This window comes from Lynx rufus, unplaced genomic scaffold, assembly GCF_022079265.1.
Source record: "Lynx rufus isolate CCGP_SWC_20201006 ecotype Redwood Valley unplaced genomic scaffold, mLynRuf1.p SCAF_7, whole genome shotgun sequence".
NCBI classification, from domain to species: domain Eukaryota; kingdom Metazoa; phylum Chordata; class Mammalia; order Carnivora; family Felidae; genus Lynx; species Lynx rufus.
In genome coordinates this window covers 82,830,495-82,850,051 of record NW_025814889.1, presented here as the reverse complement: position 1 = coordinate 82,850,051, position 19,557 = coordinate 82,830,495, and the positions used below count along the sequence as shown (strand labels likewise).

At 46.6% G+C, this 19,557-nt stretch overlaps 2 protein-coding genes across 5 annotated transcripts; one reads left to right on the top strand and one right to left on the bottom strand.

Moving 5' to 3' along the window:
- Positions 1 to 467: 467 nt before the first annotated feature.
- IL23A (interleukin 23 subunit alpha) lies at positions 468 to 2,232 on the bottom strand. The gene is made up of 4 exons (XM_047065469.1): positions 2,012 to 2,232; positions 1,682 to 1,783; positions 1,029 to 1,175; positions 468 to 924 (listed from the first exon to the last, which is right to left on the bottom strand). Exons 1-4 carry the CDS (start codon positions 2,189 to 2,191, stop codon positions 763 to 765), a joined length of 591 nt encoding a protein of 196 aa, XP_046921425.1. The 5' UTR covers positions 2,192 to 2,232; the 3' UTR covers positions 468 to 762.
- A 3,520-nt stretch (positions 2,233 to 5,752) lies between these two features.
- PAN2 (poly(A) specific ribonuclease subunit PAN2) lies at positions 5,753 to 19,383 on the top strand. 4 transcript variants are annotated; one of them, XM_047064906.1, is made up of 26 exons: positions 5,753 to 5,883; positions 6,528 to 6,923; positions 9,631 to 9,800; positions 9,914 to 10,034; positions 10,197 to 10,274; positions 10,658 to 10,925; positions 11,282 to 11,624; positions 11,820 to 11,916; positions 12,760 to 12,879; positions 13,096 to 13,215; positions 13,488 to 13,616; positions 13,744 to 13,943; positions 14,055 to 14,188; positions 14,325 to 14,431; positions 14,863 to 14,961; positions 15,079 to 15,152; positions 15,257 to 15,404; positions 15,703 to 15,846; positions 15,978 to 16,037; positions 16,265 to 16,355; positions 16,950 to 17,107; positions 17,207 to 17,350; positions 17,492 to 17,671; positions 17,799 to 17,892; positions 18,168 to 18,365; positions 18,704 to 19,383. In XM_047064906.1, exons 2-26 carry the CDS (start codon positions 6,642 to 6,644, stop codon positions 18,736 to 18,738), a joined length of 3,594 nt encoding a protein of 1,197 aa, XP_046920862.1. In that variant the 5' UTR covers positions 5,753 to 5,883; positions 6,528 to 6,641; the 3' UTR covers positions 18,739 to 19,383. The 4 variants fall into 4 exon arrangements, with proteins under 4 accessions (XP_046920862.1, XP_046920861.1, XP_046920863.1 ...); XM_047064905.1 differs by having other exon boundaries at positions 14,052 to 14,188; XM_047064907.1 differs by lacking the exon at positions 5,753 to 5,883 and having other exon boundaries at positions 6,745 to 6,819; positions 14,052 to 14,188.
- Positions 19,384 to 19,557: the final 174 nt, after the last annotated feature.

Sequence of the window (19,557 nt, the reverse complement as noted above, 5' to 3'; positions counted from 1 at the left end):
TTCTCTTTGTTTCAAAAGTAGTTTATCTCCCCTTGGGTAGTCAAACCCTCTGATGGGGTCCACAGATGTCCATAAAGGGAGAATCCCATTAATTTAGGGGATTTACTGCCATCTTCCCGGAATGCCTTTCCTGGTCAAAGCAGCTCTGACTTTTGATCCTGCAGTGATTGGGACTCCTGTCTTTGGCCAAATATATTCTTGGCCAAGAAAGTAAGGAGTAATAAGGTCAGGCAGTAAAAGGAGCCACATTTAGGGGCCCAACTTCCTAATTTCAATCCTTTGTAATCCCATTCAGCTTGTTTAGCGATACAGGGATCCAGACCAAAAAGATCCTAGTTTATCAATACACTAGGGGCGCATGAGGAAATATCCCTCTCCATTGGAGCCCTGCAGAGTAGAAGGATGCAAATTGTAGTCCTTTAGCCCTATATTGCTTTTTTTCCAACCAAGCCTAGAAATCATTCACATAAATAAGTCTTTATTGAAAAAAGTACATAATTCGGTATAAATATAATAAATAAGCCTCCCCAAACTGCTGCCATGAGGATAAATAATCTCAAGTTTTCCCTTTCTAGTTAATAAATACTCAACTTTGTCCTAGGTCAGTATCATAAATTAGTCAGTGTTGGTAATTTTTCAACATTTGCAAGTTCCATTAGAATTAATGGACTATCTCACTTGTTGGCTCACAGGTTCCTGGGCTGATTCATTTTTGCACTGCTGAGCCATGGAGATCTGGGTGCCATGCTTAAGCTTTTGGCTTTAGGGGCTCAGGGTTGCTGCTCCATGGGCAAAGACCCTGGCAGCTACAGCCACAAAGGCCTGAAGGCTGCGGAGGATCTTGAAGCGGAGAAGGAGGCGTTGCCATGGCTGATTAGGACTGGGGTTTGGAGTTTGCTCAGTCTCCCAGTGTTGACCGTCAGGCTGAAAGGACATAGGACACAATCAGAGAGACTCTAGAACCTTTACCCTCAAGTTCCTGTCTCTGATACCTGCAAGCCCCCATTCTTCAGGCCCCTTGTTCATACCTGTAAGAGTTGCCTAAGGCCCAGGAGGGAGGCGTGAAGCTGGCCCACTGGGCTATCAGGGAGTAGAGAGGGCTCCCCTGTGAAAATGTCTGAGCCCAGCAGCTTCTCATAAAAAACCAGGCCCTGGTGGATCCTTTGTAAGCAGAACTGGGGGAAAAGAAAGCAGTGAGAGCTAACCAATACCCTCCTATTCCATTACCAAAGACCCACCCAGTTCTCTGCCATTCTTAGACACTGCCATGGTCTGAATGTTTGTGTCCTCACAAAATCCATATGTTGAATCCTAACCCTCCAATGTGATTGTATCAGGAGGTAGGGCCTTCACAAGGTGATGATGTCATGAGGGTGGAGCCTTCAGGAACTTCTAAAAGAGACCCATGAACTCCCAAGGCCCTTCTGCCATATAAAGGTAACAATGAGAAGTCTGCAACCTGGAAGAGGACCCTCACCTGACCATACTGACACCCTGATATCCAACTTCCAGACTCCAGGACAGTGAGAACTAAATTTTTGATGTTTATAAGTCACCCAATCTATGGTATTTGTTATAACAAGCCGAATGGACAAGGACAGATACAACTTTTACTAATTCTCCATGGGTACCCAACAATGTCCCAGTCCCTCTTCCTTGTAGTCCAGCCTCATCTTACTACCTGACTGTTGTCTCTGAGTCCTTGGGGATCACAACCATCCCCACACTGGATGTGGGGGACATCATCTGTAGTCTCGTCATCTCCCTGTTCTCTTGGTAGGTCCTGGAATGGAGGAAGGGGTGGGAAGAGTGAAGAGATAAGAGAAGCACTTTCAAACTCCACCAGTACCCCAGGCCCATGACTCTCCTAGGAACCCCACTCCCTGTCCTCTTTAAGGTCCACTCTTTGAGGACCTTCAACCCTCCAGCTTCTATCCAAAGCCAGAGTCTTCCTCTGCAGCCTTGGAGACCTTGGACAGGCTCCCGTTCGGTGCCAGAGCCTGCTACTTACCACATGTCCCGTTGGAGGATGTGCACTCCAGGCCAGCGTGCAGAGCTTCTGTGAGAGCTGCTGGCCCAGAGCCCAGGCAGGGCTACTGCCCTCAGGCACAGCCCGGGTCTGAGCAGTCCAGGGCAGCGGTGGCAGCAGGAGCAGCAGCAGCAGCAGCATAGCCCTGCTGCTCCCCAGCATCTTGTCGCCTGCTTCTCAAATCTGGCTGGCTCTGTGCCTCACACCAGTCCCTGTGGAATCTCTGCCCACTTCCCTTTGCTCTGAGCCTGATGCTCTGCGTTCTTTGTTGCTTCCTTCTGTTGTTCACTGAGTTTCTGAGCTGCTTCCTGCTGTTTTTCTCCCCTTGTCTGAGTCTCTTTTTAAGGTCCTTGCATTGTAAGGCCCGCCCTTTATACTAGCAGGTGACTCACAGCAGGTGGGATTCCCCTCCCTGCATCATCCCCCTCTGTGGAGAGCCCAGGTATGCAGCCTCAGTTCCAAGGGAAATGAGACGTGTGGTTGCTGTGGCTGGAGGCCTGGGATGGGGCATATGTGTAATGCTCTCCATGAATCGAAATGGCTGTAGAGGGGGTGGGGGTGGGAGGAATGAATATTTAAATGAATCTAGTCTCAAGTTTCTTCCTGTTCAATCTTTCCCTCACTTTTTGGCCTCTCAAAGCTTAATTCCCTCCACACCCCCCACCTAACTTCCTTACCTTTTCCTGCCTGAGGAAAAGCCAAAATGCAACCATTCATTTTATTTCCCAATAGGATAGCGAGATTCCATTCAGTTTGGAATGAAGTTTGGTTCCCCTCTGGGGCCCTCTATCTAAGAACAAGGGGGCTTCTTTTTTCTCCCTTGGCAACAATTATTTTCACTGGGAAAGAATGGATGCGAAGGCACTTTGTGAACTAGGAAGCCATATAATGCCGTATAAAGTATTACTGCTCCCACTTCAGGCCTCACTGTGGAGGCTAGAAGGGTTCTTGGAGGGAGAGATTTGCTGCTAAGAATCATCTAATTCCTCAACCTTAGTGGCCCAACGTTTCATAGGATCTGTGGGGTTCAGGTGGTGGTTCTTTTGGGATACAAGTTTAAGCAAGGACTACAAGTCAAATTTAGATATTCCAGCACCCAGTCCCTACCCCACAGCTAGGAAGTCCAGGAATTCTGGGGAGTTGAAGGTGCACTGTGTCAATGACCCTGACCAGTCCTTCAGCCTGTTGCATCCATGGGTAAAATCCGCTGACACTGATTTCATCACTCTCCCTGATGCAACATTCAGTGAGACAGCTGAGACTGTGAGGTTGGGCGTGGGAGTGGGGGGTGGTCCAAATCTGGGACTGCCCCAACCCCAGTGGAGGGTCCCAGAACAATTTGGACGTCAGAATGAGGACATGGCTGACCACACAGATGGTCCTTAAAGCCTTCCCAAGAGGTTGACTCTTCTTCTCTGAGAAACTTACCCTTGATAGAGGCCTCCCTTCCCTTAGAACTATTCAAAACTTCCCAGTGAAACTTTTGATTCAAATATTATGACTCTGTGGTAAATCTACCTTTGGATAAAATGTTTCCAGCATCGGATAGGTTATCTCAGTCTGAGTGGGAAATGGTTTGCCTCTCTCTACATATGGTGTACACAAATGGAAGAAGGAAGGAGGGGAGCTCACCTCACTTGTGTTTAATGTCTGTTGTGCTTTTCCATCTCTGGCCTCATTCTGGGGACCTAAAGGATAGGAGATGAAAGGTAAAAGAAGAAGGAAGTGGAGTGTTGGGGGATGGGATGAGAGAGACAAGGGTGAGTTGGAGGCACGGGGCTCTGCTGCTTTGTTTCACTTCCTGGTGCTTCGAGAGTTGGGTAGGAAGCAAGGTTGGTGGGGTGATTGTGGGACTGTTCTGTGGCAGGAACTACTTCCAGGACTAGATCTGACCTGGAACTGCAGTGACCCCTTGACGTCAACAGGGCCTCAACCGTTATGCAAATCACATTCACAAGACACTCCTAAGCAGGCCTTTCCAGTTGGATGCCCAGACTCCAAATCCAGTTGAAATTCCCTTACATAGTTAATAATGATGGCTAACATATATCCAACTCTCACTTTATGCCAAATACTTGGTCTAAGCATTTTTTATGTATTAACCCATTTAATTCTCACAACAACCCAGTGAGTTGGTTGTGAGTTGTTATTATCCCTATACTACAGATGAGGAAACAGAGCTAAGTAATTTACCCAAGATCACAGAACTGAATGGCCAGAATTCCAGGACAGAAAATCTGGCGTCAGATCCTGCTTTCTCTCTCTCTTTCTCTCTTTTATTTTATTTTATTTTTTAAATGTTTATTTTTTAGAGGGGGGAGAGGGGCAGAGAGAGAGGGAGAGACAGAAGCTGAAGCAGACCCCAGGCTCAGAGCTGTCAGCACAGAGCCAAACACGGGGCTTGAACTTACCAACAGGGAGATCATGACCTGAGTGGAAGCCTGATGACACTTAACCAACTGAGCCACCCAGGCACCCCCAGATCCTGCTTTCTCAATCATTCCATTATATTGGACAGGACACAAACTATCTTTATAAAGTAGCTGATTTAGCCCAGGTATCTCAGGCCCAGTAATTCTCATAGGTCTGTGAAGTCTTTCTCAACCTCAATATGGAAATTTCTCAAAGTTTACAAACTGTCTAGTCTCTCAGCACCCATCTTTTCCCAGGATTTTAAATCTAGGGACCTGCGAAGTCAGATCAATTTGAGAGACCCACTGAGTTAGTGTTTTTCTCCGTCTATGACTTCTGGTGGACTCCAGGACCCCTGTGAGTCCTGTAAGTCTAAATTCTGGAGTCCTTTTATTACAGTGTTATTCAGCAGGCTTTATTGAGACAGAGAGAAATGCTTTAACACTGTATCCTCCGTGAGAAATTCCTTCCATCAAAAAGGCCCTTTGTGTGGCCGTTAGAAACTGAGCTAAATTGCCCTGGTGACATCTCGCAACCTGGCCCCATTCCAAAACAATTAGACCCCAAGAATCGCTAAAAATAACTGTTGACGCTAAATCTGTAAGAGTTTGGGGGTAAGCAAATGTCCCAATTTGCCGTGCTCATCCCCTTCTGAGGGATAACGTCGAGCTTCAAGAGCTAGGGGAATTTGATAGCTGAGGGGTCTCGCTCCACGGGACTATTACCGGAGCATCTGGGGAGTAGATAATCACAGATGGGAGTTTCAGATGGATGCCTACAGAATCGTAGAAGAGGCAGCTAGTTGGGCCGTGTTTGGAACGTGGCTCCCGCTTCCTTTTTTCTCTCCCATGCCTGGAAACGATAGGAAATGCCGGCGAGTTTCGGGGGCAACAGGGTGAGAGGTGGCGGAGTGGCTCACAAGAGCACCGCAGGTGGAGGGGGTGGACTGGAATAGGCTGGGAATACCCAGCAATCGATTCCCAGTGCTTTACCTTGGGCATCCCTTATCCTTATTCTAGAACTTCTAAAGTTACAGGGAGCATTAACGTTCGGTTTCCAAGCGACTTCTCCAGTTTTGTTCAAAGAAAGCTTAAAAGAGAAGGAGTTACGTTTCACGACACCAAATGCGGCCAGGATCTGACACCGTTTGTCCCCATTGGCGGCCCGTAACCTTATTTTTGCCCAATACCCGCGTCACGCGTCTTCTCGCGGAGCCGTCTGTACCTGGCTCCTTCTGATTGGCTTAGGTGAGCTCCAAACCCTTCCTGATTGGAAGCTCTGACTGGGAGCCCGCCGTCCTATCCGCCGTAGTGTTTGGTTGAGCTTCAGGCGCGGGGGAGAATTGGGGAAACTGGAATTTCCCGCGGAGCTGACGGCGCTTGCTCTCCCCCTACTCGTTTTAATTCCACGCGCTCCAAAATATCCGCCATGGAGAAATCTTGGTAATGACCCAATCCCCATAAGCATCCCAAGAACACATCTGACCCCTGCCCTAAGCCCTCCCCTCCCCTCCGCCGGGGGAGAATTCTGGGTAATTGATTTCTCTGGTTCCCCTAGAGAATTGTGGGTAACTGGCCATTTTCATCATGTCCCCCCATTCCCGCCCCAATTGTGGGTAGCTGGACATTATTATTTTTCCCTGGAGAATCCTGGGTAACATTGCAGGGGATTCTGGGAAACGACTTCTTATTCTCACCTCCCACTTCCCCTCCCCCCCCATCCTTAATTTTGGGAAACAAGCATCTTAGCCCCTTTCCTTAACTCCTGTCCCACAGTCGCTGCTCTTTTCACTGATGGTTCTGGGGTGAACCAGGCAAGTGGGCAGGCCTGAAGGGAGATGAAAAGGAAGTCATGTTTTAGGTTAGATAGTGGGGTGGTGGGGAGTACAGAGGGCCTAGAGGAGAAAAAGGGACAACACTTCCGCCTCTACCCTACTGCTTATCCCCTTCCTGCCTGCTTCATCTCCTGCCTGGCATTCTCACATCTCCCTGCCTCATTTCCCTTCTGCACATATAATCTAGAACACACTAAATACAAGTACCTGGGCCTACCTATCACTGACTCAGCTACCTCTTTCCCTTTGCAGGCCAGGATGTCCATTCTAGGCCCACTGGTGCTATCCTGCTGAAGGCTGGGTCAGACATCTTAAAGGGCCGTTGCAAGGGAGGGTGTGACACGGGTCTAATCTGCCATCGTCGTCATGAACTTCGAGGGTCTGGACCCTGGACTGGCAGAGTATGCCCCGGCCATGCATTCTGCCTTGGACCCTGTCCTGGATGCCCACCTGAACCCAAGTCTGCTACAGAATGTGGAGCTGGATCCGGAGGGGGTGGCCTTGGAGGCTCTTCCTGTCCAGGAGTCAGTGCACATAATGGAAGGTGTCTACTCTGAATTGCACAGTGTGGTGGCTGAAGTGGGTGTGCCTGTCTCCGTCTCCCACTTTGACTTGCACGAGGAGATGCTGTGGGTGGGAAGCCACGGGGTAAGAACTGTACCCCTTTGTAAGGGCTGAAAGGAGATGTTGGAGGTATTTTATCTGGTTTTAGCCCAAGGGCAGCTGCTTTACTGGGAGCCAGAACTGAGTTGAGGTGGTGAGAGTTAGTTAGGTCTCTGTCAAATCAGTAGGAAGGGAGTGGAAGGAGCCATATGATCCAGGAAGAAGTTACATACGTGTTCTTTTTCAGAAGTCATCCCATTTCTACCACAATTTGCCCATTCTAAGCTTTGATTAACCTTGATAACTGTACCCATCAGTTAGTCTGTAGTGTCTAAATCCAATCTCTAATGCCCTTCTTCTGTTTCCATTTTTATAATTATAGAATGTTTAACACATGTTTCTGCATATCTTACATGGAATCATTCTGTCTTCTTTGGCTGATTTTAATCTCTCTGAGAGCAGTTATCAGTGTTAACTCTTTTTTATTTTTATTTTAGAGTGCATAAGCAGGTGAGAGGGGCAGAGGGAGAGAGATCTTAAGCAGTCTCCATGCCCAGCACAGAGCCCGACATGGGCTTGATCCCACAACCCTGGGATCATGACCTGAGCCAAAATCAAGAGTCAGATGCTCAACTGATTGAGCCATTCAAGCACCCCAATATTAATGTTTTTTAATGTGTATCTATATCGCCAGTATGCTAGAGAGCTCAAAGATTTTGTAAGAAATAACATTCTTGGTTTACTAATTTTCCTTCCATAGGGCATGAATTGTGCTTTTTTCATTAGAAAGAATGTACTTTTTTGATAATACATTCATTTCAGTAGGTAGGGTCTACTGCTATGGTAGGCCCAGGGAATAAAACTGAATAAAACATAATTCTTGCCCTCAAGGAATTTACAGAACAACGAGAAAAAAAAAAAAAATATATATATATATATATATATGTGTGTGTGTATATATATATATATATAAACAGATAACTTCATGGTACTTTAGAAGAAACTAAAGTGTTTTACTTATTAATTATGAATTTAAGATGTAAACTAATTATGAGTTTAAGATATAAACTACTAAGTGCCAGTGTAAAAATATTTACTGGGTGCAGAAGGGTTAGAGGCCCTCCAGAAGGAAGTGACACCTGAAGTGAGTTCTTGAGAGGTGAGTAGGAGTCAGGTGAAGAAGAGGGGAAAATGCTGTCTTGGCAAAAGCAACAGGATGAAGATTTCCAAGATACCATACAGTGTGATTACAGATTACAGGAACTACAAGCAATTAGGGTTTACTGCTCTGGAAGATAAGTCTGAAAAGTTAGACATTACTTCATTCAACTAGTGTTTTTTGAGCACCTGTTAGGTGCCACACCTTGCTCTATGGTCTAGATTGGGAATAAGCATTTAAAAAGGCAACAAAAATACATTTATAATATATTAGGTGTTTAGTATCCTTAAGGAAAATAAAGTGGAATAAGGGGGTTAAGGTAATGAAGGGTGGGAAGTGTTGCTGTTTTAGATAATTGGTCAGGGAAAGTCTCTCTGATAATGTCACACTTGAGTAGAGACTTGGATACAGACCAGGATGTCCATTCTAAGTCGTCTAGAAGGGAGAGAGGAAGCCATGCAGATATCTGGGGGGAGAACATTCTAGAAAACCTCATATGCTATGTTAAAAGAGCTTGGACTTCATCTTTCACACCACTGACAGTTTTTATCCAGAATGATAAGGTTAGGTTTGCATCTTAGAATGCTGAAGTAGCAGTATAGAGTTTCATTTAAGGGGGAACATGGCAGGACTCAGTGGGATCGGCTTAGATTGTAGGTTATTGTAGCAGTTCACGTAGAATATGAAAGCCTGAATGAAGCACTGTAGACATGTAGAACAGATTTGGGAAATACTTAGGAAGTAAACAAGACAAGTTACTACCAGTGACTTAGTCCTTTGGATAGATCATGGTTCCATAAAGAATACAGTTAGAAGAAGAATTGAAATGAGGTAAAATGACAAATTTAATTTAGAATGTAATGAGTTTGGGTTTTCGTGGAATATCTAAAGAGAGATGTTTAGTAGATATTTGGATATGTAAGTGTGAAGCTTGAGGCAGTGGTCTGGGCTAGAAGAGGGAGTTAGGATCCATCAGTTAGAAGACTGATGGTTAAAACCTTGAGAGTGGATGAGATTACCTAAAATGACTAGTGAGAAAATAGTGGACTGGGAATAGCCATGGTTCAAGAGTGGTCTGAAGGGAAGCACATAAAGAGGAGGTATGAGGTAAGAGTCAGGAGCGAAACCAGTAGTGAATGATGTCATAGGAGCCAAGGGGGGAATGAGTTTCACATTCTCTCTATTCCAGCCTGTGACCCACAGTGCACATTTCCCAGATGGTGGCTGGTAGAGATTAAGACTTGACTATGGAACATAAGAAAACCAGCTGGCCAGTGGAGGATCGGACTCGCATCCCTGACCCGAAACTGTTCTAACCAACTGAACCATTATCTATTCAGCAAGGTCATTGTGAGGGCAAAATGAGGTAGAGTTTACAAAAGTACTTTGTGAAGCATTAAACATAAGATAGTATTTATTATCAATGTCTTTGTCACTTAGATTGGTCCCTAGCCGTATGCCTTAGTTGCTGTTAGCCAGAAAGGCCAAGCAAGAATGGAGAAAAGTTGAGCAATGTCTCCAGTCCCTGACCTGTATCTGGGGTGGCCCTGCCCCTCCACTCAGGGTGTGTCTCATCTTTTTTGTCCCCCACAGGGCCATGCCACTTCATTTTTTGGCCCCGCCTTGGAGCGTTACTCATCCTTTCAGGTCAATGGCAGTGATGACATTCGACAGATCCAGAGCCTGGAAAATGGTATCCTATTTCTCACCAAGAACAACCTCAAGTATATGGCCCGTGGGGGCCTCATTATATTTGATTACCTGTAAGTGGCTTCTCAACTCTGGACTGGGAAAGAGAGTCCCTCCTAAAATGGGAAGTCTAAAGGATTGGAAACTTTTGAGACCTTGGTCCCTTAGCCTTTCCTTTCCCCTACAGGCTGGATGAGAGTGAGGATATGCACAGTCTCCTACTGACTGACAACAGCACTCTGCTTGTTGGTGGGCTGCAGAACCACATATTGGAAATTGACCTTAATACTGTCCAGGAGACTCAGAAGGTATAAGACTGGGGAAAGAAAGACCCAGGCAGGACCTGAGGTTTTTTGGGGGTCAGGGATATGCCCAGACTGGGAACATGACTAAGATGTATGTGCAGTCTTTCTGTTCCTTTGGTCTGTGGGAAGAATTATTCTCACTGGTTTTTCTGCTTTGTCCCCCAGTATGCAGTCGAGACGCCTGGAGTCACCATTATGAGACAGACAAATCGCTTCTTCTTCTGTGGCCACACATCTGGCAAGGTGGCTCGGTTCCATGTTTCCTCCTACCACATGGCCCTGTTTCATCAGACATGTGCTTGAGCTCTTTCTTTCCCTCAATTCTGGGGCTATAGTTGGAGGCACAGGAGGAGTGATCCGAGTTCCTACTCAGCCACGTTATACTAGATTGTCTTTCAGGCTGATGCCTTCTATTGTAACTAGATACCTTTGAGGCAAGAGAGTAAACAAGAGTTCTCTTTGGAGTCCCTTCCAGCTCTTGGCCTCTCTTTTTGCCTGTTCTGTGCTTTAATTGCCCATATCCTAGAGCCTTAGTTCTTTTGGCAGGGGCCTCACAGGATTAGGTAGGTGGTGGGTACTTTTCCTGATAACAGTGTTGGCAGATAACTGAGTTATCTCTTCTTCAGGTTTCCCTGCGAGACCTCCGTTCTTTTAAGGTGGAGCATGAGTTTGATGCTTTCTCAGGAAGTCTGTCAGATTTTGATGTGCATGGCAACCTGCTGGCCGCCTGTGGCTTCTCCAGCCGCCTCACTGGCCTGGCCTGTGACCGTTTCCTCAAGGTGTATGATCTGCGCATGATGCGTGCCATCACACCACTTCAAGTACATGTGGATCCTGCCTTCTTGCGCTTCATCCCTACATATACTTCTCGACTTGCTATCATCTCCCAGTCAGGTAGGAAGGACTGTAGGAAGGGGTAGGAGGGGTTGATGACCAAAGGAGAAGTAGACACTAGGAGTATACTCCTAGGAACCTCTTTGTTGGAGGAAATACTAAACTTCCAGTGGGCTATCAGGGTCTCACTTAGGTTTGGTCAGAGATTAGTGCTTTTATTTTCTCCCTGAGTGTGAAGAACACAGAAAAAGATAAAGGTGGAGCAGGCAGAATAACTTTACTGGGTAACAAAACTGCCTGTGGCTTATGGGAAGGCATCAGATGGTATTATTTGTATCTCTAGGCATGAATTTAGGCCCAGTCTTTCCCTGATACGAGGGAAAAGGAGTGTCATAATGCTTCCTCCTCTCTTCTAGGGCAGTGCCAGTTTTGTGAGCCCACAGGCCTGGCCAACCCAGCAGACATCTTTCATGTGAATCCTGTGGGGCCTCTGCTAATGACATTTGACGTATCAGCCAGCAAGCAGGCCCTGGCCTTTGGGGATTCTGAGGGCTGTGTACACCTCTGGACTGATTCCCCTGAGCCTTCCTTCAACCCTTACTCCCGTGAGACGGAGTTTGCTTTGCCCTGTCTCGTGGACTCACTGCCTCCTCTGGACTGGAGCCAGGACCTGCTGCCTCTTTCCCTCATCCCTGTCCCGCTCACCACTGACACGCTTCTCTCTGACTGGCCTGCTGCCAACTCCGCTCCAGCTCCCAGGTTGTACCTTTCATCTGGGTCAAAAGGAGGGAGGGGGAAAGGGCCAAGATACTAGGATTCTCTGTAAGCCCTGTAGGAGTCTCCTTTCCTGATTTTTGTGTGCCTTCAGTACTTTCTTTTCTGGCTCCTTGGGGGTTGGGTATTAGATAGGCAGACACCACAAACTTCAAGCCCTAGAACTGTACTACATTATAGGCGAGCACCTCCTGTGGATGCAGAGATTCTACGCACCATGAAGAAGGTGGGCTTCATTGGCTATGCACCCAACCCCCGCACCAGGCTGCGCAATCAGGTATGTCAGAGGTGAGAGGGTCAGCCCCCAGCCCAGCCCTCTGGGATTTCTCCTGTCTTGTTTCTTTACTAGTTCTCAGCATTTTTTGCTTTTAGTTAGTCAGTAAAGGATTTTTGAGGTCTAATGAATGAAAGGTACCATGGTAGGTGTTAGGGAGAATTCAGAGTAGAAGATAGAGTCTTTGCTATTAAGAAGTTTAGTATTTGGTTAGTGAAGATAAGACCTGTCTGTAACAAATTATTTGTTCTATTGTTAAATGCTAAAGGAATGTTATAAGCATTCACTGCCAGGGCTGTTTGGAGGGGAAATGTTACTCTGGGCCAGAGTGGTCAGGGAAGACATACTGAAAAAGGTGGATATTGAGCTGGTTAAAAATAGGTAAATAGAAAGTAACATGGAAGCATATTCAAGATGAGAGATCAGTGTTAGCAAAGGTCTCAAGAAGCATAACTGCAAAAGGTGTGTCTGACCGGGACTGTGATTGGACCAGTCTGGCTGGAGTGGTGGTGAGTACTGGGAAATAGTAAGACATTGAGGTTGGAAAGGGCCCGGTTGTGAAGCCTTAATACCAGTGTTCAGGGAGAGAAGTGACACACTGAAATAGGCATTTTGGGAGAGTTTGTTTGGTAGCGGGATGCCGAACAGAGTGTGTGTGGAGCCACGTGTGGAAGCCATCACAGTTGTCGAGCTGTGGTGTGGTAGGGTGATGGCAGTGGGAATAAAAAGGACGTGGTAGATGCTGAAACTTCAAGAAAGTAGAAGGTTCAGTGTTGGGATAAAGGTGGGGGGAAACCAAAGATAATTAAGACATCCAACAAAATTACCTCTTTTTAAAAATTCTAGATTCCTTATCGACTCAAGGAGTCAGACAGTGAATTTGACAGCTTCAGCCAGGTCACTGAGTCACCGATAGGGCGGGAAGAGGAGCTACATCTCCACATGGTCTCTAAGAAATACCGCAAGGTGCTGGGGGTTACCAAGGAAGGAGTCCTGTGGGATGTGGGGAAAGGTTCCCTGGGAAAAGGGGGTCATACTAGAAAGGATTGAAGGACTCGGTTGAGAAGTCTTCATCTACCACCTGGACTCAGGAGGGAGGTTTTGGGGAAGGTTATGACCACTGCAAAGGATTTAGGGGACTCTGAGGATACGTTCATTTTGCTCAGACTATTTCTGCCTCAGGTAACCATCAAATACTCCAAGCTAGGGCTGGAGGACTTTGACTTCAAACACTACAATAAGACCCTGTTTGCTGGATTAGAGCCCCACATCCCCAATGCCTACTGTAACTGCATGATCCAGGTAAGGATATTCCTGCAACCTGAACATGGCTACTGCCTTTCTTCTCTGTGGCCCCATACTCCCTGCTCTTTTTCCAGGTCTCTCCAACCAAGCCCACTTTGCCATGGCCTCCGCTACCATTCTTTCTTGCTTCACAGCCTTCAAGTCTCTTCTGTGTGCTCCATTCTTCAGTAGACTCCTGATTTGTATTCTTTATCGGCTCTCTTAACCATCCCATCTCTCTTCTCCATACTAGTTGCCTGTATCAGTTCTCCTGCTCTTCCCCCCCCCAGGTGCTCTATTTTCTGGAGCCCGTTCGCTGTCTTATCCAGAACCATCTTTGCCAGAAGGAGTTCTGTCTGGCATGTGAGCTGGGTTTCCTCTTCCACATGTTGGATCTTTCTCGAGGTGACCCTTGTCAGGTCAGTGTCTGGAGACCTGGGACAATAAAAGGGGAAGGGAGGTAGACAGTAGGCAGGGACACTGCTGTGCAAATGGCCACAAAAGAGAAAATTGCCCCATTCTACCAACACACTTCCTGGATTCCAGGGCAGTAATTTTCTTCGGGCATTCCGCACCATTCCTGAGGCCTCGGCCCTTGGTCTGATCCTGGCTGACTCAGATGAGGCTTCAGGCAAAGGCAATCTGGCCAGGCTTATTCAGAGGTGGAATCGCTTCATTCTCACTCAACTGCATCAGGATATGCAGGAGCTAGAAGTACCCCAGGCTTATCGAGGTGCTGGAGGCAGGTATGAAATCGGAACATGAATATTTAAAGCCACCATGACAGTCCCCTCTGTGACTTAGAAGGTGTCCTAACTGTCTCCATGTGCATGTATTGCCTTCCCTGCCCTTAGCAGCTTTTGTTCATCGGGGGACTCTGTCATTGGGCAGCTGTTCAGCTGTGAGATGGAGAATTGCAGCCTCTGCCGCTGCGGCAGTGAGACCGTGCGAGCCTCTTCCACCCTGCTCTTCACGCTCTCCTACCCCGAGGGTAGCAACAGTGGTATACCCTGCCGCTGGGTTGGGAAGGCTCCCTCACGTGTCCCATAACATCAAGGAGAGGGTGTTGGGAGGCTAATAATGGGTAGAAGGGAGAACCTAGAGTGAAGCATCCAGTTTCCCCTCAGATAAAACCGGGAAGAACTGTGACTTTGCTCAGGTGCTGAAGCGAAGCATCTGCCTGGAGCAGAATACACAGGCCTGGTGCGACAACTGCGAGAAGTACCAGCCCACGGTAAGTCCTCCCATGTTGGGGACTTGGTGTGGTTTCATCTGGGACTAGCTATGTCAGCACCACCATCCACAGATCTATAGGGAGTGGGAGGAACCTCAGTTTGAAAATGCAGGTCCAAGGGCGCCTGGGTGGTGCAGTCGGTTAAGCGTCCAACTTCAGCCAGGTCACGATCTCGCGGTCCGTGAGTTCGAGCCCCGCGTCGGGCTCTGGGCTGATGGCTCAGAGCCTGGAGCCTGTTTCCGATTCTGTGTCTCCCTCTCTCTCTGCCCCTCCCCCGTTCATGCTCTGTCTCTCTGTCCCAAAAATAAATAAACGTTGGAAAAAAAAATTAAAAAAAAAAAAAAGAAAATGCAGGTCCAGGTTTTACTGTTCCCATCCAGGTTTCTTTCCCATAGGCTCATTGCCATTTCTTGTTTGTTTTTTCCTCTCAGATTCAGACCCGCAACATCCGCCATCTGCCAGATATTCTTGTTATCAACTGTGAGGTGAACAGCTTGAAAGAAGCTGATTTCTGGAGAATGCAGGCTGAGGTAAGGACCAGGTCTGGAAGCAGGGTTTTAGGTGTACTTCTTAATTTTCTCTCCCTTCTCTGCTCAATATATGATTAATGTTCCTGGGCAATCAGATATTTTTTCCTTTGTGTTCAGGTTTCCTTCAAGATGGCAATAAAAAAGCATGGTGGGGAAATCTCTAAGAATAAAGAGTTTGCTTTGGCTGATTGGTAGGTACTGTCTGGGGGGTTAGTCAAAGGATTGAGCTACCCAGTGGCTCCTCTGGTCACTGGCTAGATCTCAGAATGAATTTCTAATTCTCTTATCCTGATAGGAAGGAACTAGGGAGTCCAGAGGGCGTGCTGATGTGTTCCTCCATTGAGGAGTTGAAGAATGTCTGGCTTCCTTTCTCCATTCGCATGAAGATGACCAAGAATAAAGGACTGGATGTTTGCAATTGGACTGATGGGGATGAGATACAGGTTGTTGAACAACTGGGAAGAGAAGGGGGAATAAGGGAGAGAAGGTTGGGGCAGAAGCAGGGCAAGGGGAAGATGGAACTTAGTATAGGGAAAAGGAAGGGAATAAAGCCAAGTTATTTACCAGTTGTGGGCTTTTCCAGAGTGACTCAGTTCAGTATTGAGTCATAGATGGGCTAGGATGGAGATAACCCACCCTGGTCCCCCATCCCCGTCCCCCAAACTCCCTATCCTCTATCCCCATTCCCCTTCCTTCCCCATCCTTAAACTTAGCTTAGCAGCCTGGGTACCCCCCTCACAGTGGGGCCCAGCCAGGGCAGAGGAGGAGCATGGTGTCTTTGTGTATGACCTGATGGCCACTGTGGTACACATCCTGGACTCACGCACAGGGGGCAGCCTGGTGGCTCACATCAAAGTCGGAGAGACCTACCACCAGCGCAAGGAGGTGAGTGAGATACTACAAGGCAGGGACACCCCTGGTGGTAGCCACAATGGAGTCCCAGGTCTGTCCTTATCTTGACTCTGAGTCAGAGTGGTCCAGCTATCACTTCATCATCTTTTTCTGTATTTCCACAGGGTGTTACCCACCAGCAGTGGTATCTCTTCAATGACTTTCTTATTGAACCTATTGATAAGGTTAGTTGTAACACATTCCATTCCCCCTTTCATCTCCCCTTTTCCTAGAATTCTCATCCTCGGTGCTCCAGAATGCCAGGCAGATTCAGGAGGGAGGGATGGATCCTCAAGAATAAAAAGTGTTAGCAGAACTAAAAATAGCACCTGAGTTCTGTCTTTTGTCTGGCTTGGGAAAAAGGAAAAGGGGGCATCTATATATAGACCATGAAGTGCTTTTTCTTTTATAGCATGAAGCTGTGCAGTTTGACATGAATTGGAAAGTGCCTGCTATCCTTTATTACGTCAAAAGGAATCTTAATTCCAAATACAACCTGAACAGTAAGTGGTACAGAGTAGACAGAAGGGTGTGGCAGTTTAGATTGGGCTTTTGGAAGAGATCTTGTTAAGATTAGGATAGGTAGCCAGTGTTATTATTTCCAGGGGTGATACTAAAGAGATTCCTGTTTCATCAGGCTCTAAATTTAGAACCTGGAGATCCTGAGAGTGTAGAGGGGAAGAGGTGATGGGGGGAATCTGATCAAAAGGGCTAAGGTTTTGATTTTGAGTCTAATCATTCTTCCCAAGTGAAACTTTCTTCTTTTGCAGATGGACTTATTAGGTCCCTTTTTGGTGCCTTTAAAACCATAGTTTCCCTGTAACTTTGTTTTTCTGGATTTTCTAAGCTAAAGTCCAAAAAAGTCAAAGTCTTATTCTTTCCTCTCTGCTTTTTTGTTTCTCTTAGCATATTTCTTAGTAGTTTTCTGATTTGACCTATTCCATCTGTCTGTTCAGCAGACACAATCTTCTTATTCACATGCTTTGATTATTGAGAGATCACAGTGTAGACCCAGTCTCTGGTCAGCCATCCTGGGTTTCCCTCCCCTGGTTACTTCCTTATCACTAGCCATCTGTCTTCTGGATTTTCCCTTCCAGTCAAGAACCCTATTGAGGCAAGTGTCCTGCTGGCTGAAGCCTCGCTAGCACGGAAGCAGCGGAAAACACATACTACCTTTATTCCACTGATGCTGAATGAGATGCCACAGGTTGGGGACCTGGTGGGCCTGGATGCTGAGTTTGTCACTCTTAATGAGGTAACCAAGACCAAAAGGGTGTGGTGTTGGCACAGAACTCTGGAGATATTAGGCATCACAAGCTATTCTCTGATTTCCTTATCAACTCTTCTCCTGTAGGAGGAAGCGGAGTTACGCAGTGATGGCACCAAGTCTACCATCAAACCAAGCCAGATGTCAGTAGCAAGGATTACTTGTGTTCGAGGCCAGGGACCCAATGAGGGTATCCCCTTCATTGATGACTACATCTCTACCCAGGAGCAGGTACTAGGATATCTTGTACCAGGAGGTACAAGTGAGACAGACCTTGTGCTTATGTAGAGTGCTCTAGAACCCAGGGAAGAGTAGCAGGGAGAGACTCTGCACCTCACTTCGTGAGCAACTTCTCCTTTTCTCTATGCCTAGGTGGTGGATTACTTGACTCAGTACTCGGGGATTAAGCCAGGAGACCTAGATGCCAAGATTTCCTCTAAGCACCTCACAACTCTCAAGTCTACCTACTTAAAGCTTCGTTTTCTTATAGACATTGGAGTCAAGTTTGTGGGTCATGGTCTGCAGAAGGACTTCCGGGTCATCAACCTCATGGTTCGGGCAGGGCTGTTTTTAAGAGTTTCCTTTGAATATGGGCCCTTTAGGGTATACATTGTGCTTTTGGAGAATGAGAAGTTATGGATCACCTACCTTCAGTCTCCCACTCTTTTATCTCTGCCAGGTGCCCAAGGACCAAGTCCTTGACACTGTCTATCTCTTTCATATGCCCCGAAAACGAATGATTTCCCTGCGGTTCCTTGCTTGGTACTTCCTAGGTGAGTTGGTGTACCTTGTGGGCCCTTATGGTGCTCATTAAGAGCAGGAAAAAGTGTTGGAATGAAGGGAGTAGGGAGGACTCTTAGTGGTGAGAGTTATGAATGGATTTAAGTAACTTCAGTATCCCGCTGCACTAGGAATGGTGTTTGGCTTTTTCCCTTATGGGTAGTCAAGTTTTTTTTTATTGGTTATTGGGAGTAGGGGATGTGAGTATGGGACGTATTCTTACCTTCCTTTGCTAGGTTCCAAACTATTCCACCTCTAATTCCCTCAGACCTGAAGATTCAAGGGGAAACCCATGACAGTATTGAGGATGCCCGTACAGCCCTTCAGCTCTACCGAAAGTATCTGGAGCTAAGCAAAAATGGCACGGAGCCTGAATCCTTCCACAAAGTGCTCAAGGGTCTTTATGAGAAGGGCCGAAAGATGGACTGGAAGGTTCCTGAGCCTGAGGGTCAGACGAGTCCCAAGAGTAAGGCCTGGGATGGGACAAGGGAGAGTGGACAGGGTGGGTTTTGATTGCATATGTGAAGATTATACTCATGATAATAATGATGATGGTGATGTTAACAATTGTACCAACTCTACCTTACATTTGTAAAGCACTCAGTGGTTTACAAAGCATTTAATCCTCCCAACATTCAGTGAAATAGATTGTATTCTTGATTGTCTGCACTGATCCTAACCTCCTCCTGCCTAATTCTAAAATGTTTGGGGCAGGTTTGCCCTCTTTTCCTTCCTAAGAAGTATTCCAGGCATTTTTTCTCCACTCACCTTAAGAGTCAATGCTCTTGATTTTGTCTCTGACAGATGCAGCTGTCTTCTCCTCAGTGTTGGCGCTCTGACCTCATCCTCTCCCAGTGAACTACTCCTCTCCCCTCAGTGTTCTGTGCCCCAGAACTGGGAGATGGCTTCCCAAGTTGGCTAGTCCTCGCCCGCTTCCAGAATTGGACCTGCTCAGGGTCTACAGATGGTGCTATTAATAGAACTGGAATGCAGCAGAGTTGCTGTAAAGGGAAGAGGTGCCAGATTCCTTTTTCATTCTTTGCAAAATAGCGGGCCAGGAACAGAGTCTAGAATTGACCCAAATGGAAAGAAATTGATATTCTCAATAAATATCCTGGGTAATTAATATCCAGGCAAAAAAACGCTCCTGGAACCAGTACTCTCAGTTCCTAGTTGGCTAAGGACTGAAGTCCTGGTTAGTGATAGGATACAACAGTAGCTCAAGAGAGCTCAAATCTCTGACTGCTTGAGAGATGCCTGGATGGACCAGGACATCGAATATTGGTGGCCCTAGCAAACCACTGTTGCCAACACCATCATTGCCAAAAGGTCCTTTGGGTCCTAGACACAGCTTGACTGCTGTCTTCACTCCTGCTGACAGCTGAGAAGCATCTGTCTTCCATCCACTCTCCTGTCCCAAGTTTTGTTATTTTTTAAAGTTTTGTTTTAAAATGCATGTTTTATAAAATAAAAAAAAAAAAGTATTACTGGCTTGTCATCTATGTCACTAGAGACCTGCAAGTGTGGGATGCTCTGACTTAAGCTCTCCTTTCTTTGTGTTGGCTTTCTATAACAACTGGAAAAAAACAAGCGTTCAAATTTCCACCTAGAAATGAAGGTGAAGCTCTGGAGTCCAAAGTTAAGGTTATTGGAGGAAT